The following is a 17,484-nucleotide window of genomic DNA, read 5'->3' as shown; positions in this document are numbered from 1 at the left end:
AACCTGCTGGATTTCACCCCTGGTGCGGGACCACCCGCAGGTCGCTACTACCGGTTCGTCCGAATCGTTCAGAACTGGCTGAATACCACCTCTCTCTCTCTCTCTCTCTCTCACACACACACACACACACATCTATTTTACAGCCCTGGATTTTCTGGTGGATTGCCATCCAAGAATTGATCAATTCTGATCCCTGTTAGCTTTTTCAGACCAGCCGATATGCTGTTGCCTAACCACCATATGTAGTATCCTGGCAAATAAATGGGAAAGAAATGGTAGTGACAGATTTTATTTTCCTGGGCTCCAAGATCACCGCAGATGGGGACTGCAGCCAAGAAATTAAAAGACGCTTGCTCCTGGGGAGGAAAGCTATGGCGAATCTAGACAGCATTCTAAAAAGCAGAGACATCACCCTGCCAACAAAAGTGCGTATAGTCAAGGCTATGGTTTTCCCACTTGCAATGTATGGCTGTGAAAGTTGGACCATAAGAAAGGCTGAGCGCCAAAGAACTGAGGCCTTTGAACTCTGGTGCTGGAGAAGACTCCTGCGAGTCCCTTGGACTGCAAGGCGATCAAACGGATCAGTCCTAGAGGAGATCAACCCTGACTGCTCTTTAGAAGGCCAGATCCTGAAGATGAAACTCAAATACTTTGGCCAGCTAATGAGAAGGAAGGACTCACTGGAGAAGAGCCTAATGCTGGGAACGATTGAGGGCAAAAGAAGAAGGGGACGACAGAGAACGAGGTGGCTGGATGGAGTCACTGAAGCAGTCAGCGTGAGCTTAAATGGACTCCAGAGGATGGTAGAGGACAGGAAAGCCTGGAGGAACGTTGTCCATGGGGTTGTGATGGGTCGGACACAACTTCGCAATTAACAACAACAAACTATGTAGTGACACCTTCTTTCCTTTTCCAAGGGTGAAGAATGACCACAATAGGCTTTGAGTTTACTTAAGAAGGTTAGTTTTTTTATTGGCCATTAAAATTAAACTAATGGGAAAGAATGAAGAGAAGAGAGAAGGGAGGCAGAAGGGATGGGGCAAGGAGTCATGGCACAAATATTTCTGAAATTAAAAGAAAAAATAGCATCTTCTCAAGATTTGGCCAGCGAAGTTGATGTCTCTCTTTCTTCTCCCTCCTGCATAAATGCTGTGTTACGAGGACATGCCAAGTTCCTCCAGTAGTAAGAATTCTCTGGAATTCAGATTTTTTTTCCCTGCGCTCAATGTTTGGCTATCTTCCAGATTGTCACTCAGCTGAAGTCCCAGCCCTGTCACCGAGGTCTATTTAAAAGATGAGTTTGAATTCATTACTGTTCAGAAGGCAACAAAGAGGGATGCCCAGAGCAGGGGGTTCAGGATGTTTGGCAACTCTGGCGCAATCATTATTCTGACCTTCTTTTTATTGGCCCGTGTTCCTGGATGGGTATGTATTGTATATTTCTATGAAGATATAGCAGTGGAAATGGGAGGGTGTAGACTTCTCAAAAGTTTTTTTTTTTATAATGCAGGGTGTCTTACTATGAAGAAGAGAACAAGTCTTCAAGTGTGTAGAGCAGAGGTTTTCCAACCTTGAGGACTTCAATTCCCAGAATTCCTCAGCCAGCATGGCTGGATGGGGCATTCTGGGAGTCGAAGTCCACAAGTCATAAAAATTGCTAAAGTTGTACGTCCCTGGTTTAGAGAGTGAGGAATCTAGGAAGTCTCCTTACACCTAGTTCATGTTGTTCGACTTTGATGTGGGGAGAAAACTATGTGTGTTTATTTCAGCCATGTGCATGTGTGTTTATTTCAGCCAAGTCTTGGAAATCTCAGAAATGCCGGTGCTGCTTCTTCTAAACATGTACTGCCCTCCATAATCTCTTCCTCAACTAATCCCCTCCAATATGATGGTCCATGTGGCTATCAGGGAGTCCCACCTCTTCTACCTCTTACTTTCTTATTGTAGCCAGAAGAGCTGAAAACTGTTTCCTCCTGCAGATGATTTGGATCAGAGGTGGGTTTCAACAGGTTCTGACCAGTTCTGGAGAACTGGTAGCAGAAATTTTGAGTAGTTCGGAGAACCGGTAGTAAAAATCCTGACTGGCCCCGCCCCAGCTCTTCTCTGCCTCCCAACTCCCAGCTGATCTGGAGAAAATGGGGAATTTGCAGTAACCTTCCCCTGGTTGGTTGAATGGAAATTTTACAGTATCCTTCCCCTACCACGCCCACCAAGCCACACCCACCAAGCCACACCCACAGAACCGGTAGTAAACATTTTTGAAACCCACCACGGATTTGGAAGGCAGCAATAGAACATCATGTGCCATACAGGAATTCCTATGCCATGTCTGAGTGGCATTTTAATGAAGAAAAAAAAAAAAGATTTGAGCTCACTGTTGTTCATACACTGCTAAGTCTCTGTCTCTTTTCTAGGTAGCATCTCAGACATGTTCCTATCCTTGCCAGTGTCCCTCACAGACTCCCCCCTGCCCTCTTGGCAACAGCCTTTTGCTAGATGGTTGTGGTTGCTGCAGGGTATGTTCCCGGCAGCTCGGGGAGCTGTGCTCGCTGCAGGAATCTTGTGATCACCACAAAGGGCTCTACTGTGACTTTTCCAAAACCCAGAAAGACAGTGGCATCTGTTTAGGTGAGTGGTTTGCTCCTATTCTCCTCCTTTTACAAAAGCATAATGTGCATGTCATGGATAGCAATTATTCCACTCAATATCTGTGCTGGTCCCTCCCACTGCTCCCATTTCTGGGGAACCATTTGGAATAGCAATGAAGAAAGGTAATGTTTGAAAATGTGAGCTTTCCCCCCAATAGTATGCTTGGTCTGGCACCTGGTGGGAAGAGTTTTGTTTTATCTTGCTGTTTTTATTTGTTAGACTGGACTAGACTAGACTCAATCCCATTCAGTTTATTGCAGCCTTAGACCAGACACCAGAACACATAAAAACGCTCCGTAAATATACAATTAAAAATTCTAGTGTAAAATAATACATAACAACTACACTCTATAATAAAATCCAGTCTGTCAATTATACATGGTCTAACTATACTACATTTACAATCCATAAACTGTGTGGCCCGTTGTAGGTTCAACGCTAAAAGGGAAAAGACTAAGCAGTGCAGAGGGTTTGCCACATTTGTTATATAACATCGCTATGCTGGAGAAGACATGTGTTTGTGATGAATCCCCAGTGCTGCTGTGCAGAATCTGGCCACCTGGGCTGTAGTTATGGACTGTTCATCCTTAAGCAACCACTGAAGATAGGTAGTATCGGAATGGCCAGGATACCTAGCAGTTATTGGCAGAATATGTTTTTTCCTAATCTCTGTGTAAAAGGAACATCTAAGGAGAATGTGACCCACAGTCTCCACCTCTCCTAAATCACAGGGACAGAGTCTTTCCGTCAATGGTATGGACTAGACTAGACTAGAATACATGTTATGATCCACCAGCAGCCTACGGAGCTGGCAGCAGAGTCGGACAGTGAGGAGGCTGGGGAGGACCATGGACCAGTCCTGGAGTCTGGGGAAGGCTCGGACGAGGGCTCTGCATCGGAGGCAGAGAAAGGGCCATCTGGGATGTACGTGCTGCCTCCGGAGCCTCCAAAGTCGGACCTTAGCGAGGCAGAGAAACAGGGGGAGCCTGTTCCCAGTGCGTGCATGTGCAGAGCTGCCAGAAGTCAAGAACAGCTAAAACAAAGGAGACGACTTGGGAGTAGGGCTTGGAGATGATTGGCCCCTCCCATAAGACTTAAAAGAGGAGCAAAGGCATGTGGGCCTTTGCATGAAGCAACGTTTGTTCATTCGGTTCAGCTTAAAGCCTGAAGCTCTGTTTGATTCTGGACTCCATGTGGTTTTGCCAATTAGGTCTTTGGCAGCGTATTAAGGGAGATAAAGGTGGGTGATTATCCCGAAGGACTTCTCCCAAAGGACTCTTTATAACTAATTGGGACTCATCTGTGAATGAACAGAATTCACAGCTATTGCAATAAAAGAGGTTTTTGGGACTACTCGTGTGTTTTAAAGACTCAGGTAGCCTAGGTCAGAACAATAGATTAGATTAGACAGGCAGGTAGATATACAGTACATACTGACAGACAGACAGACAGGCCATGCCAGAGGAGGAGGGAGTGAAGGAATTGACTATGTCTAGCTTTGAAAAATGGGAATACAGTAGAAAGCAACATACGGTAACATTTTTCAAGTCCCTGAAAGAATATTGCACAGAAGAGACTTCTTCTCTGTCATCCCAAGACATAAGACCGAATAATTTTCTTAACTTATAGGAAGGCAGATCTTTTCGAACATCAGAAAAAGCTCCTTAATACCAGTTTAACACCAGTTTAGTGGAACCAATCATGGAGGGAGTTGGTGGGTTACCTTCAATGAAGTTTTGCAGGTCAAGATTGAATGCCTTAATTTGGATTTTTGCAGAGAACTGGATTTGATGGTTTAAGTGACCCTTTCCCATACTTTGAAGCTACAAAAAGTTTGTTCTTTATAAGAAGATTATAGACAAGTAGATTTATAAGAAGATAGATTTCATCTGCACTTTAAGGGTAAAAGCATTGTCCAATTACTAAATGGACAATAGGCGAAAATAATCTCTTGTGTGGTCTCTTGATATGAATGACCTATGACAGTGTTGTTTCCCAGTCTGGAAAATCAAGATGTATAGACTTCAACTCCCAGAATTCTTAGTAGTGTCTATGCTGCCTAGGGGATTCTGTGAGTTGAAGTCCAATATCTCAAAATTACCCCAGTTGGGAAATACTGTTCAACACATTTCCCATTTCATTGGTTCTACGAATCCATACTTTTATGTTCCAAGATTTCAGTGACACATTTACTAATCTCTTTTCAAGGACTTTAATGTGTATTCATACTGTTCAGGGGGAAAAATTCAAATGAACCAAAGCAAAGCAAAGCAAGAATTCATTCATTTCCAATCAATGGAAACTTGAATGAATGGAAATGCATCTATTTTTGTTTTTATTACTCTGTAGTGGGAGCATTATTTTGCATGGAAGAAGAAGAACTTTAGTTCATTCAAAGGTCATGAAGAGTAGCCAAAAAGAGAATGTTAATAAAATTGTAAGTTTTATTTTGTTTAGATAAGTGGCAGTCTTTGTGTCCAGTCTTTAGCACAATATACTAAAAATGGCTACCCTTTTGACATCTTCATGGAATTTGGCAAGCTGGGGACTAATACACCGGAAATGTCATGCCATTTCATTGGAAAATACCAAAGGTTACAAACATCAGAAGACTCATTGGATGGTAATTGAAATGAAAGCAGAAAGAAGGGAGGGAGGAAAAATTATTAAACTGTCTAAAACAAAGACCAATTTCCTGGTATTAATGATAGATTTGCTGACATTTGACTGCTTTTGTAGAAAATATGGCTATATCTATATATATATAAATGGCTCTCTGTGTGTCTGTATGTTCCAGCATAACTCTGGAACGCCTCGAGCAATTTCAACCAAACTTGGTACACAGATGACTTATTCTCTGGAAAAAAATACTGTGGGGGTAAGACATCCCTAACATCCCTCGGGGGTGGTGGTGTTCTGTTAAGATACAGCTCGTTGTGCCTTAAAATGGCTTCTACTGTGCAGCACAGTGGAGTTGCCATGGTAACGGTTTCACAGTACTCCACAAGGGGGCTCCCTCTGATAAGGGGGAAAATCCAACATTAGAAATTACGTTTGGTCCGGACATTTTCAACAAGGCTTTGATTATTCTTGAAAACAAATGTATGGCCATGATCAATAAAACATTACTGCAACTCGGCCTGCCTGCACCACTACAAGACTGACACAACGTACTTCACACTGATTACATACAAGAAAAGAACTACAATGTCAAACAGCTTAGTGCATATATCGCGGACAAGAAGCCGCTTCTAAATCAAGATCAGAAAAAAGCATACCAAATGATCATGGATCAACTAGCAAAACAACAAGGTGGTATCATTTTACTTGACGCTTCTGGGGGCACAGGGAAAATATTTTTAACTAATTTAATTCTCGCCGAAATCAGGACTCAGGGTGAAGTTGCTCTTCCTGTCTAATACAGGATTGGGATAAATAAATACCCAGGCAATGCCGAGTTATCAGCTAGTTTATAATAAAATATGCACAGCTTTCCATTTTGAGTCCACTAGGAGAAGGGCGGTATATAAATTGAATAAATAAATAAATAAATAAATAAATAAATAAATAAATTAATGCCACCCAATTCAAGTGTGATGGTTGCTTATGTGGACTGTACATATTCTGTGTTAAACTCTTGCTCACACACACCTTTGTGTTCCTCCTCCAGCTCACAAAGGGTCCTCCTGTGTCCTGATGGGAAAAACCTATCTAAATGGAGAGAGCTTCCAGCCCAGTTGTCAGCTGCAGTGTATCTGCATGGGCGGGTCCATTGGCTGCATTCCCCTTTGCCCTGATGGGGCACGTCTCCCGCCCCCTGATTGTCCCTTTCACCACTGGGTAAAAGCGCAAAACAAGTGTTGCGAAGAGTGGGTCTGTGAAAGAAGCAGTGAAAAGACCCCTTCCGAGAAAGGTATGAGTGATGAGATGGGAGAACTATGAACGGGGACAGGGAGGAGATGTTGTAATTGCTGAATCAAGGTAGATCTTATGGCTCTGTAGAAGTCATCTTGGATGAAAGGTCAAGAGGAAGTCAAGAGAAGCCCAAACAGTATTGAGGAAGAGGAGAACGAGATTGTTTTATGCATTTAGGATTGGTAAGATTGACAAAATCAGAAATGAGGAGATGATAAGCCGCCTGGGAAATCATCAAAACCATTAAAAAGCTAAAGTTGAAATATTTCAGACATGTGATGCAACACCCAGAAAAATACAGCATATTTCACTTAATAGCAATAGCAATAATACTTAGACTTATATACCGCTTCATAGTGCTTTTACAGCCCTCTCTAAGAGTCAGCCTATTGCCCCCAACAATCTGAGTCCTCATTTTACCCACCTCGGAAGGATGGAAGGCTGAGTCAACCCTGAGCCTGGTGAGATTTGAACTGCTGAACTGAAGCTAGCACTCAGCTGAAGTAGCCTGCAGTACTGCACTCTAACCACTGTGTCACCTCGGCTCTTAAATCTTTTAATCCTCCAGGGAAAGATTGAAGGAAAACAAGGTCCAGGCAGAAGAAGAACATCATGGCTTCAAAATCTAAGGGACCGGTTTGGATAAAACTCAGCAGCACTTTTTCGTGCGGCTGCTGATAAAAATAGGATCTCCAACATGATCACCAATGTCCGATGACAGATATGGCACAAAAAGAAGAAGGATTGGTAGAAGGGAGAGAGGGTCATAAGAAATTACAGAGTGGTTGCTTTGCGTGCAGAACTATGGTATTTCTTAGGGCTGGGCAATGTTGAAGGAAAACTGTGCTGAACGACACTGAAACAAAATCTTGAAACAGAACCAGAAGCTTGCCTGCTTACCCCCTTCCAAAAAAAGAGAAAAACAAGATGGCAATTGAAAAGAGCTCTTCAAGAACAAGCAGAACTGTCTGAAGATTTCAAAAGAAGTAGTCTACTGGATGACAGGAAAAAAAAGAAGGCTCGTCAGTTAGAAAGTTTTATAAACTATTGGCTGAATTCACACATCATATTAAAGAACACAGTACAGTATAATGTGATTTGCTTGGATTTAGAATAGAATAATAGAATAACAGAGTTGGAAGGGACCTTGGAGGTCTTCTAGTCCAACCCCCTGCTTAGGCAGGAAACCCTACACCACTTCAGACAAATGGTTATCCAACATCATCTTAAAAACTTCCAGTGTTGGAGCATTCACAACTTCTGGAGGCAAGTTGTTCCACTGATTAATTGTTCTCACTGTCAGGAAATTTCTCCTTAGTTCTGAGTTGCTTCTCTCCTTGATTAGTTTCCATCCATTGCTTCTTGTCCTGCCCTCAGGTGCTTTGGAGAATAGCTTGACTCCCTCTTCTTTGGGGCAGCCCCTGAGATAGTGGAAGACTGGTATGATGTCTCCCCTAGTTCTTCTTTTCATTAAACTAGACATACCCAGTTCTTGCAACCGTTCATCATATGGTTTAGCCCAGGGATGTCCAAACTTGGCCCCTTGAAGAGTGGTGGACTTCAATTCCCAGAATTCCCCAGCCAACAACTTTCTCATATTTATAGCTCATGCTGGCTGGGGAATTCTGGGAGTTGAAGTCCACCACTCTTCAAGGGGCCAAGTTTGGACACCCCTGGTTTAGCCTCTTCATATGTTTTAGCAATCCATTTGGTTTAATGGATTGTGTGAACTCCGTTGAGCTGCAATGATATGTTCAGAGTCTTGATAGAGGATACATCCTGATCACCCAGATATTCTACTCTTATTTGTTAAGAGAATAGCTTTCTCATCAGTTCACAGAGATCTTAGCAAAGACTGAAAAAGAAGTTTTCTTAATTAGCTGAGATACTGAATTGAGCCCTGATAATGAAAACCTCTCAGCTGCTAAGATTTCTGTAATTTTATTCTCTTCTCTTCCAATAATTTGTGGGAAGAAACCAGGGGGGAAATGCTCCCGGTTCGGACCGGATCGCCTGATCCGGTAGCGATAGAGGCGGGTGGTTCGGAGAACCGGTAGCAAAAATCCCCGCCCCCCCCAAGGGTTTTTTTCTTTTAAATGCTCTGACAATCCCAGCTGAGTTCTCTGATCGGCAGAGGCTTTTTAAAAAAGCCTCTGCTGATCAGGAAACTCAGCTGAGATCGTCCGAGCCTTTTGAAAACCATTTTTTTACAACCTCTTAGCCGAAGAGGTTGTAGAAAAAATGGTTTTAAAAGTAAAAAAAAAAAATGGCCATGCCCACCCAGTCACATTACCCCCTCCCCCACCAAGCCACACCCACAGTAGTAACAAATTTTAGATTTCACCTCTGGAAGAAACCTTAAGAGACTCTTGCTTTTGATTGAAGTGGGCTGTCAGGAGCTTTAAGAACCATGGTTTGTGACTTAGTATTTACTCCTTAAAACATGGGTGACAGATGAAAGCTCAGCATGATGTGTGAACTAGACCTAGTTTCGAAGAAGAGCAAAACAGAAGTAATCCAGGCACACCAAAGTTTGCTGCTGTCCAGTGATTTAAACATGATTTCATCCCTGCCTTTTGGTGCCCCCTCTGAGAAGACCTTACTAAATCTCTTGCACTTAATCTAATGAATTGGTGGAATGAGAGGAGAGCCTGTGAGACTAATAATGGACATTAAATTTTTTTTGAGTAGAACAACATTGTCTCCAGCAATCTCTTTCAGAAAAAAATGTTTCAGTATTTGTCTCTTGCTGGGCAATCCTTTGAAATTTCTCTGTAAGTGACCAATCTCCCATAAAGGTAAAGGTAAAGGTTCCCCTCGCTAGTCGTTCCTGACTCTAGGGGGCGGTACTCATCTCCATTTCCAAGCCGAAGAGCCAGCGCTATCCGAAGACGTCTCCGTGGTCATGTGGCCAGCATGACTAAACACCAAAGGCACACGGAACGCTGTTACCTTCCCACCAAAGGTGGTCCCTATTTTTCTACTTGCATTTTTTATGTGCTTTCAAAGTGCTAGGTTGGCAGAAGCTGGGACAAGGAACAGGAGCTCACCCCATTACATGGCACTAGGGATTCGAACCGCTGAACTGCTGACCTTTCAATCGACAAGCTCAGTGTCTTAGCCACTGAGCCACCATGTCCCTCCCATATGTATAACTAATTTCTAATGCTGTCCCTCTTGGCCATAAGGTGGATTTCTTTTTAAATACACAGCTGCATTATTGCAGAATGAGATGAAGTGAGTGTGGATTTAGTTCAATGAAAGTCAAGTCTTTATATTAGTCTTCTTCAGCTTGGTGCCTTTCAGATGTTTTTGGGCTGCCACAGTTTGGCCAAGTGAAAAAATGAATGAGGTTAGGGCAAGCTATATGAAAAAGAAATCACATTACTTTTAATCTTCAGAATTTGCTCATGGAAGTTCTTTTGCCCATCTCAGTTTACAGGAATAGATTTGCTCACAAGCCTGAGTTAAAGTTTAAATCCACACCAAATGACCTTCAAGTGAACTGCTTGGTGCAAACCACCAAATGGAGTGTCTGTTCTAAGACTTGTGGGATGGGCATCTCAACCCGTGTTACCAATGACAATCCCCAGTGCCAACTGGAGAAGGAGAGCAGGCTGTGCTTCGTTCGATTCTGCAATGTCTCTCTAGACCGGAGCATCAAGGTATCGTGGCAGCTGAGTGAAGTGGGTGCCAAGTATCAGATACCAACTTCTGCAAGGGGCTGGGAGCAGAGTTGGTGGGGACCAGAAATGATGGAGACAAGTTGGATAGAATATGTCAAGAATCTCCTGAGTTTAGTAGGCTGAATTGAACTCATTTTTGTTGAGGTGGCAAATATATCTGATTGTGCATTACAGGGAGGAGCATATATCTGGGGGCTGGATGGCTTCCTTGGACCTGGGGGAGAGATGGCAGAGTATGGGGGTGTTGGTTTGATGGGGGAAGGGCTAGCAGTGGCATCTTGGCAGTGATGGACAGAGGGACATATGACAAAAGACAAGATTATGGTGTTCTGTCCTAGGCTTCCCAAGAGCATGAAGCAGACTCCTTGTCCCGACAAAAAAACCCTTTTTATTAAGTTACTGTGAATTCCTCTCATTCACAGCAAAGTCTTTCAAGGGGGAATTTACAGTCACAGACCTTATCTGGCTTGGAGAGCTGCCAGGCTGATATCTTCAAAAGTTGGCAAGGAGTCTCTGAGAATCACGAACCAATTAAGCGAACTAATTGTCTCCTGCAAACTCCCCTCCCCTTTCACTCCTCTTTATTCCCTATGGGAGGGGCCATTCACCATCCACCTGTGGCTTTACTCCTGAGTCGACCCTTGTTCCTTAGCTGTTCCCTTCTCCTGGCAGCTCTGCGCATGCACACACTCGGAACAGGCTCCAGCTGTTCTTCTGCCCCACTGATGTCCAACTTCAAAGGCAGCTGACAACTGTAAGACGGTCCTGGTCCCATCTCTGCCTCTGACGCAGAGCCCTAATCAGGGCCTTCCCCAGACTCCAGGACTGGCCCATGTTCCTCCCCAATCTCCTCACTGCCTGAGTCTGCCACCAGCTCCACTGGCAGGCCACAACAGGTGGTATCTAGTACCAATTTTGCCTTTCAACCCTCTGGACTGAACCCTGTTTCCTGGTTGTTAGATCCTCAGTGGGCCTATCTTAGGCTGCTCCAGCTTAAAGCCTAGTTAGCCTGTAATGAAATAATCATCATCCTGGACTTTTTCATATCCCCATGTTTGCTCCCTAGCATAAGAAGAAAGAACCACTTGATTGGTCACTCCAGACACCTGATGGACCATGTTGATTTTCAGAGAACACTTATTTATTTATTTATTATATTTTTATACCGCCTTTCTCCCGTAGGACTCAAGGCGGTGTACAGTCAAGAAAAATATAGACACACAAACATCATAAAATTGCTAATTAAAATTATTACTTAGTTTGGTCAATTAAATAAAACCCAGAATTAGATAACATTTAAAAAATCATTCACATGTTTGTATGTTTAGCCCCGCCTGTTGGAACATCAGGGTCTTGAGGGCACGGCGGAAAGCACGGAGATCAGGGATATATGATAACTTCTTGAGGGAAGTTCCTGGTGCATGGGTTGACCAAGATCTTTATTTCAATTAGATCACTTGGAAGAGGTTATCAAGGCACCTCAGTCCAGCCTTTGCAGCCTTTCAGATTAAAACATCCTTGTCAAATTCTATCCAGCATCTCCAGCAAAGGGGAAGCTGGAGCAGGTATCTTAGTATGTTTTATATGTTTTTTTTGGAGTTATCCATTCTGAAAGATCCTTCAGAGGGTGATGGGGTGGGTTTTTTTTTTCCATAATAAACATTTTGTAAGTAACACAAAGAAAACTGTAGAGCTGAGAGAAAACATGCTTTGAATTGTGTTTTTCATATTTATGCCCTGCTTTTCCACTTAATAATTCAAGATAACATTCTCACAGTGTAGATGTTATTTTCATAATAAATCCATAAAATGTGTTTGGTTGAGAATAACCCAAATGGGTGAGCTGGTTGAGTAGTTCAAAGATCCCAACTAAGGACAAGTAGCTGTAAATACCTAGTCAAGGCACTTCCGGTTTCTGGTACTGAAAAATAAAGCATTTTCAGAACCCTGGAGAGCTCCATACAGGAACACAGTTTTTTTTTTTTAATTAACTACCATTGTGAAAATTGTTGTTTTGCATCAATCTAACTAACACCTTAAAACAGAGCTTCTCAATCAAGGCCACTTAAAAATGTGTGAACTTCACAACTGAGTGTATATCACCATCCCCCAGGCATTTTATGAACTTTTGCAGTTGCAACCCTGACGCGTTACATACCCAGAAAGATTTCACAAAGTTGTTAAAAGCCTGTAGAGATTCTCAGTCATGGTTGTCCCAAAGGTGCTTTTTCAGGAGGCAACTGGACTTTTTTCTTTGAAGATGTTTCGCTTCTCATCCAAGAAGCTTCTTCAGTTCTGAAGACTCTGAAGAAGCTTCTTGGATGAGAAGCGAAACGTCTTCAAAGAAAAAAGTCCAGTTGCCTCCTGAAAAAGCACTTTTGGGACACAAAGTTGTTAGTTATCTGATGCTGAAATTAGTGCTGATGGTCACAATGGAACGGATAATCCCAGTTCTATCCAAAGTTTGAACATAGACATGGTAGTCCAGGCACAGATGGAAAAACACAAGGCCCGATTCTCACACATGTTGTTTTTCCACTTGATTGTTGTAAGGCACTGTCCCTTAAACCAAAAGATCCAGCTTTCACCTCTGATCATCTCTGGTACCAAAGCCCAAATCCTCACGGTTGGGTCTGCCTGCGATCGCAGCTCCATCCTTCTCTCCTTCTGATGCAAAGTCATATGTCACAGTTTTGATGGTATGACAACTATCAGGTTGAAAAAGGCTGGGATAACTCAGAACCCATCCAAGGGACTTGCGTCTGTCATCTTTTCTTTCCAGAGAGGGAAGAGGTGCCTGCGAAGCCCTAAATCTCGTGAGGTAATCAACTTTGAGTTCACCGGCTGCACCAGCATCCACTCCTATCAGCCAAAGTTCTGCGGCAGCTGTATGGACAATCGCTGTTGTACGCCACATATCACCAGCACAGTGGAAGTGGAATTTCGGTGCCCAAAGGGAGAGTCGTTTATCCGGAAAATGATGTTCATCAAGTCTTGTTCTTGCCACTATGACTGCCCTGCAGATAATGATGTCTTTCTGGCCAGTTACCACCGGTCAATGGTAGAGGACCACTTCAAACTAAAGAATCAGTAGTGCTGGGTCCAACTCTTACTCTAGATCCAGCAGGTTGAAAGTATCTAAAGATGTATTTGCTGATCATCTTTTAGACAAAGTGGAAATGATCTCAAATGATCCAAGAGAGTTCATGTCCAGTGACCAGTAACATACATCTGGCATGTTGTGTTTTGAGACAAGGCTGATATATTGGGTTCTCTATCAACCACACACAATCTTGCAATGGGGGGTGGGGGTAGCTGGTAATCGCTTGTTCTGGCTCCCCGTTTTATGGCTGATGAATAATAATTTTGGACCAGTCCATTTTTAGAGGTGCTTCCATTCCCCACCATCCAGTCAGAGCTGAAGAAGCTTCTTGGATGAGAAGCGAAACGTCTTCAAAGAAAAACCAGAAAGTCCAGTTGCCTCTTGAAAAAAAAGCACCTTTGGGACAACTAATGTTAATGTTCTCAAATTACTTATGTCATTTATAATCTGAACCCAATTTTCCTAGTGATTCATTCATATTCACTCTCTCTCTCTCTGTCTCTTTCTCTCTCTCTGTCTCTCTGTCTCTCTCTTTGTCTCTCTCTCTCTGTCTCTCTGTCTCTCTCTTTGTCTCTCTCTCTCTGTCGCTCTGTCTCTCTCTGTCTCTCTCTCTGTCTCCCTCTCCCTCTCTCTGTCTCTGTCTCTGTCTCTGTTTCTCTCTATCTCTGTCTCTGTCTGTCTCTCTGTCTGTCTCCCTGTCTCTGTCTCTATCTATCTCTCTCTCTGTGTCTCTGTCTCTGTCTGTCTGTCTCTCTCTCTCTCTCTCTCTCTGTCTCCTCTCCTCTCTCTCAATCCGCTGGTGGAGGAAGAGAGAATTATTTTTCCATTTGTTTTGGATTTGCTTAAACTGCAATGCATGTAGTATCATCCCCAGCACTGTCCGCTAGAGGATGCTGTTCGGTAATGCTTAGAAATCCAACCGTATAAGAAATAAACCCTCAGCTTGTTCATTTTTAAACATCTCAACAACAGCCGATATAAAACCCAAATACTTTAGCAAGTTCTACATGACCAGAGCTGTTCCTGCAGAATAAATGGTGCTGTCGATGACTTCCTGGCTTATCATATCTGCTTGCAGGCCAGTGGAAAGGTAGATAACCGACCAAAATCTAAAGCCCCAAATGTTGAGCTTCAAATGGCCACAGAACAGATGTGCAAAGCAGCTGCCTGGTTGTTGTGGCCTGAACGTAAGCAGGCTTTAGGGAGGCTTAGCAGCTTATGGACTCTACTCCATCAGCATATCCTGCTAGAATGCCAAGCCTTCGGCACTCTAAGCTGCAGTGCATGTAGAAAACCATATTCTGATAGGCTGATGTTGGAGGAAGACCTGCAAGAAGATAGGTTCCTGGTAGGCCCTTCATTAGAGACCTCCACCCCACCTCTTGAATGTCTTGATGCCGTTGCTATTGTCTGTTCTTGACTTCCTCAGAGCTGAATTGGTACAGTGGCAACCAGTCAGATTGGCTCCATTAACGCAGTGGCTGATAAAATCGGTAGTATTTCACTTCCACACAAGGTAAGTAGAAGCCCCTATGATGCCCACAACCAAGACACACTAGGCCTTGTTCCCTTCTGCTCATGATTATTAGCAACGGGTATCCAGAGGTGTACCGCTTTTGACTTTGTAGGAGCAGACCTCCTAACAGCTGTTCATGAACTAACTCAACTTGGCAATCAAGAACAACTGTATGACTTTCCAGGTTTTCTTTTCCTTTCTGATCTTTTTTCCCATTCTGGATCCTGTCCTTTGAATCAACCAGTAAATACTCTAAATCAGGGGTGAAATCCAACAGGTTCTGACAGGTTCTGGAGAACCGGTAGTGGAAATTTTGAGCAGTTTGGAGAACCGGTAGCGGAAATTTTGAGTAGTTTGGAGAACCGGCAAATACCACCTCTGGCTGGCCCCAGAGTGGGGTGGGAATGGAGATTTTGCAATATCCTTCCCTCCAGGAGTGGGGAGGGAATGGGAATTTTGCAGTATCCTTCCGCTGGAGTGGGGTGGGAATGGAGATTTTGCAGTATCCTTCCCCTGTCACGCCTACCATGCCTACCAAGCCACGCCCACAGAACCGGTAGTAAAAAAATTTGGATTTCACCACTGCTCTAAATTCAGAAAGAACAGCAGCACAGGGAGAAAAAGGGATGAAACCAATCCAAAACGTGTTTTCTGTTGCAACCCCATAAGACGCTTTAGATGCTTTGTTATTTCTGCCCCTTTTATGACCTTGACCACTAGGTGGCAGTGTGCACTTTGCTAAGCAGAGCAAATAGTAGTCAAGAACATAAGGTTTCAACTCCATTGAACTGAAATTATCATATTTGTGAGAAGATATACATAATGACACATTATTAGAAACAGCCAGGGGTGGATTCTAAATTTTTTTACTACCGGTTCTGTGGGCGTGGCTTATTTTGTGGGCACGGCTTGATGGTCATGTGACAATTCTTTAGGATTTAGCAGAGGTACTGGTCTACCAGGCTTTTAACTGCTTGCAGAGCTGTACCGGTCTACCCATTTGTTTTTGGAGGCACCGGTCTACCCATTTATTTTTGCAGGCACCGGTCTACTCATTTATTTTTGGAGGCACCGGTCTACCACCACACTGCCTTTTAACACTGATCAGCTATAGGGAGGCCCTTTGAAGCCCCATGGCACAAGTTTAAACAGTTTTTTTTTCCTTCTAGCCAATCAGCTGGGACTCGGGAGGCAGCAATAAATTGGTGGTGGGGCCAAATAAAAGGTAAGAATAACACGGGGGGGCGGGGAGGGCAGAACCAGTTTGGTGACATCATATCATCACCGCTACCGGCTTGGCGGAACTGGGCGGAACCGGGCAGAACCGGGAAACAGCCCAGTATAAGGCAAGGGCAGCAAATTCAACCATACATCCACCGGTTAAAAAATGAGGGGTCCTTGGTGCTCTCTGAGTTTGGTTGTTTTCTTGGAGATGTTTCATTATCCAAACTAGGTAACATCATCAGTGCTAGGGTGGTTTGGGTAATGAAACGCCTGCAAGAAAACCACCAAGTTCAGAGAGCACCAAGGACCCCTCAATTCAAGCCTGAGCTCCAAATATTTCCCTTTATTGGTTAATTTACGATGTCATGTATGAGACCCTTGAGCAAAACGGTAGATAGCAATCCCAGTATGACCCAAATTGCAATCTCTGTTGGATTTTTTTTTTTTTAAAAACTATTCCATGCTATCGTTTATTTATTGCATTTATGTCTCACCTTTTTTTTTTTTTTTTAGGAATTTAAAGCATCACTCATATACCCCTCTCCCTTTTTATTCCTAAAACAACCCCCTATAGTACATTTTGCTGAAAGAGTAATTGACCAACGTCATTTCAGGAAAATGGGTGAAGATCAGAGGTTGTATTCAGCAGATTCTGACCAGTTCTGGAGAACCGGTAGTGGAAATTTTGAGTAGTTTGGAGAACCAGTAAACACCACCTCTGATTGTCCCCGCCCCCATCTATTCTCTGCCTCCCGAGTCCCAGCTGATCGGGAGGAAATGGGGATTTTGCAGTAACCTTCCCCTGGAGTGGAGTGGGAATGGAGATTTTACAGTATCCTTCCCCTTCCACGCCCACCAAGCCACGCCCACCAAGCCACGCCTACAGAACTGGTAGTAAAAAAAAATTGAAACCCATCACTGGTGAAATCACTCTGGGTTTCCTCCCCAATCTAACATTTTAACATGCTTGAAGTAAAATCCACTGAGTCTAATGGAGCAAACTAAGGCATTTTGCTGCTTAACTTACAGCTCTGTTTTGTTGTTCAGTCACTAAGTGGTGTCCAACTCTTTGCAACACCATGGACCACAGCACGCCAGCCCCCCCTGTTCTCCACTGTCTCCTGGAGTTTGCCCAAATTCCTGGTGTGTCCAATCTCACTTGGCCAATAAAGAATTCTAATTCTAATCTATTGCATCAATGACATTGTCTAACCATCTTTTCCTCTGCTGTCCCCTTCTCCTTTTGCCTTCAATTTTTCCCAACATCAGAGTTTCCCCACCCCCACCCCCGACTTCTCATTTGATGGCCAAAGTATTTGAGCTTCAGTTTCCATATCCGTCCTTCCAAAGAAGAAGCTGGATTTCCTTTAGGACCAATTGATTTACTTACA

General features: G+C 43.5%; 1 protein-coding gene across 1 annotated transcript; it reads left to right on the top strand.

Moving 5' to 3' along the window:
• The first annotated feature begins 1,284 nt into the window (after nucleotides 1–1,284).
• On the top strand, nucleotides 1,285–14,311 carry LOC117663460 (CCN family member 2-like). The gene is made up of 5 exons (XM_087876394.1): nucleotides 1,285–1,425; nucleotides 2,415–2,628; nucleotides 6,320–6,562; nucleotides 10,000–10,229; nucleotides 13,033–14,311. Exons 1-5 carry the CDS (start codon nucleotides 1,360–1,362, stop codon nucleotides 13,342–13,344), a joined length of 1,065 nt encoding a protein of 354 aa, XP_087732520.1. The 5' UTR covers nucleotides 1,285–1,359; the 3' UTR covers nucleotides 13,345–14,311.
• Nucleotides 14,312–17,484: the final 3,173 nt, after the last annotated feature.

The sequence above is a fragment of the Pantherophis guttatus genome, chromosome 10, assembly GCF_059756535.1.
Source record: "Pantherophis guttatus breed Tessera chromosome 10, ASM5975653v1, whole genome shotgun sequence".
NCBI lineage: Eukaryota > Metazoa > Chordata > Lepidosauria > Squamata > Colubridae > Pantherophis > Pantherophis guttatus.
Note: the sequence above shows the minus strand (reverse complement) of the source record. Positions and strands in the feature narration are given on the sequence as shown.

What these genes read in the sequence shown, in the direction of transcription:
- LOC117663460 (XM_087876394.1), top strand. Translation starts at nt 1,360, where the DNA reads ATGTTTGGCAACTCTGGCGCAATCATTATTCTGACCTTCTTTTTATTG. An exon ending in AGACAGTGGCATCTGTTTAG is followed by an intron (nt 2,629 to 6,319) that starts GTGAGTGGTTTG and finishes TTCCTCCTCCAG; the next exon opens with CTCACAAAGGGTCCTCCTGT. An exon ending in AAAGACCCCTTCCGAGAAAG is followed by an intron (nt 6,563 to 9,999) that starts GTATGAGTGATG and finishes TGCCCATCTCAG; the next exon opens with TTTACAGGAATAGATTTGCT.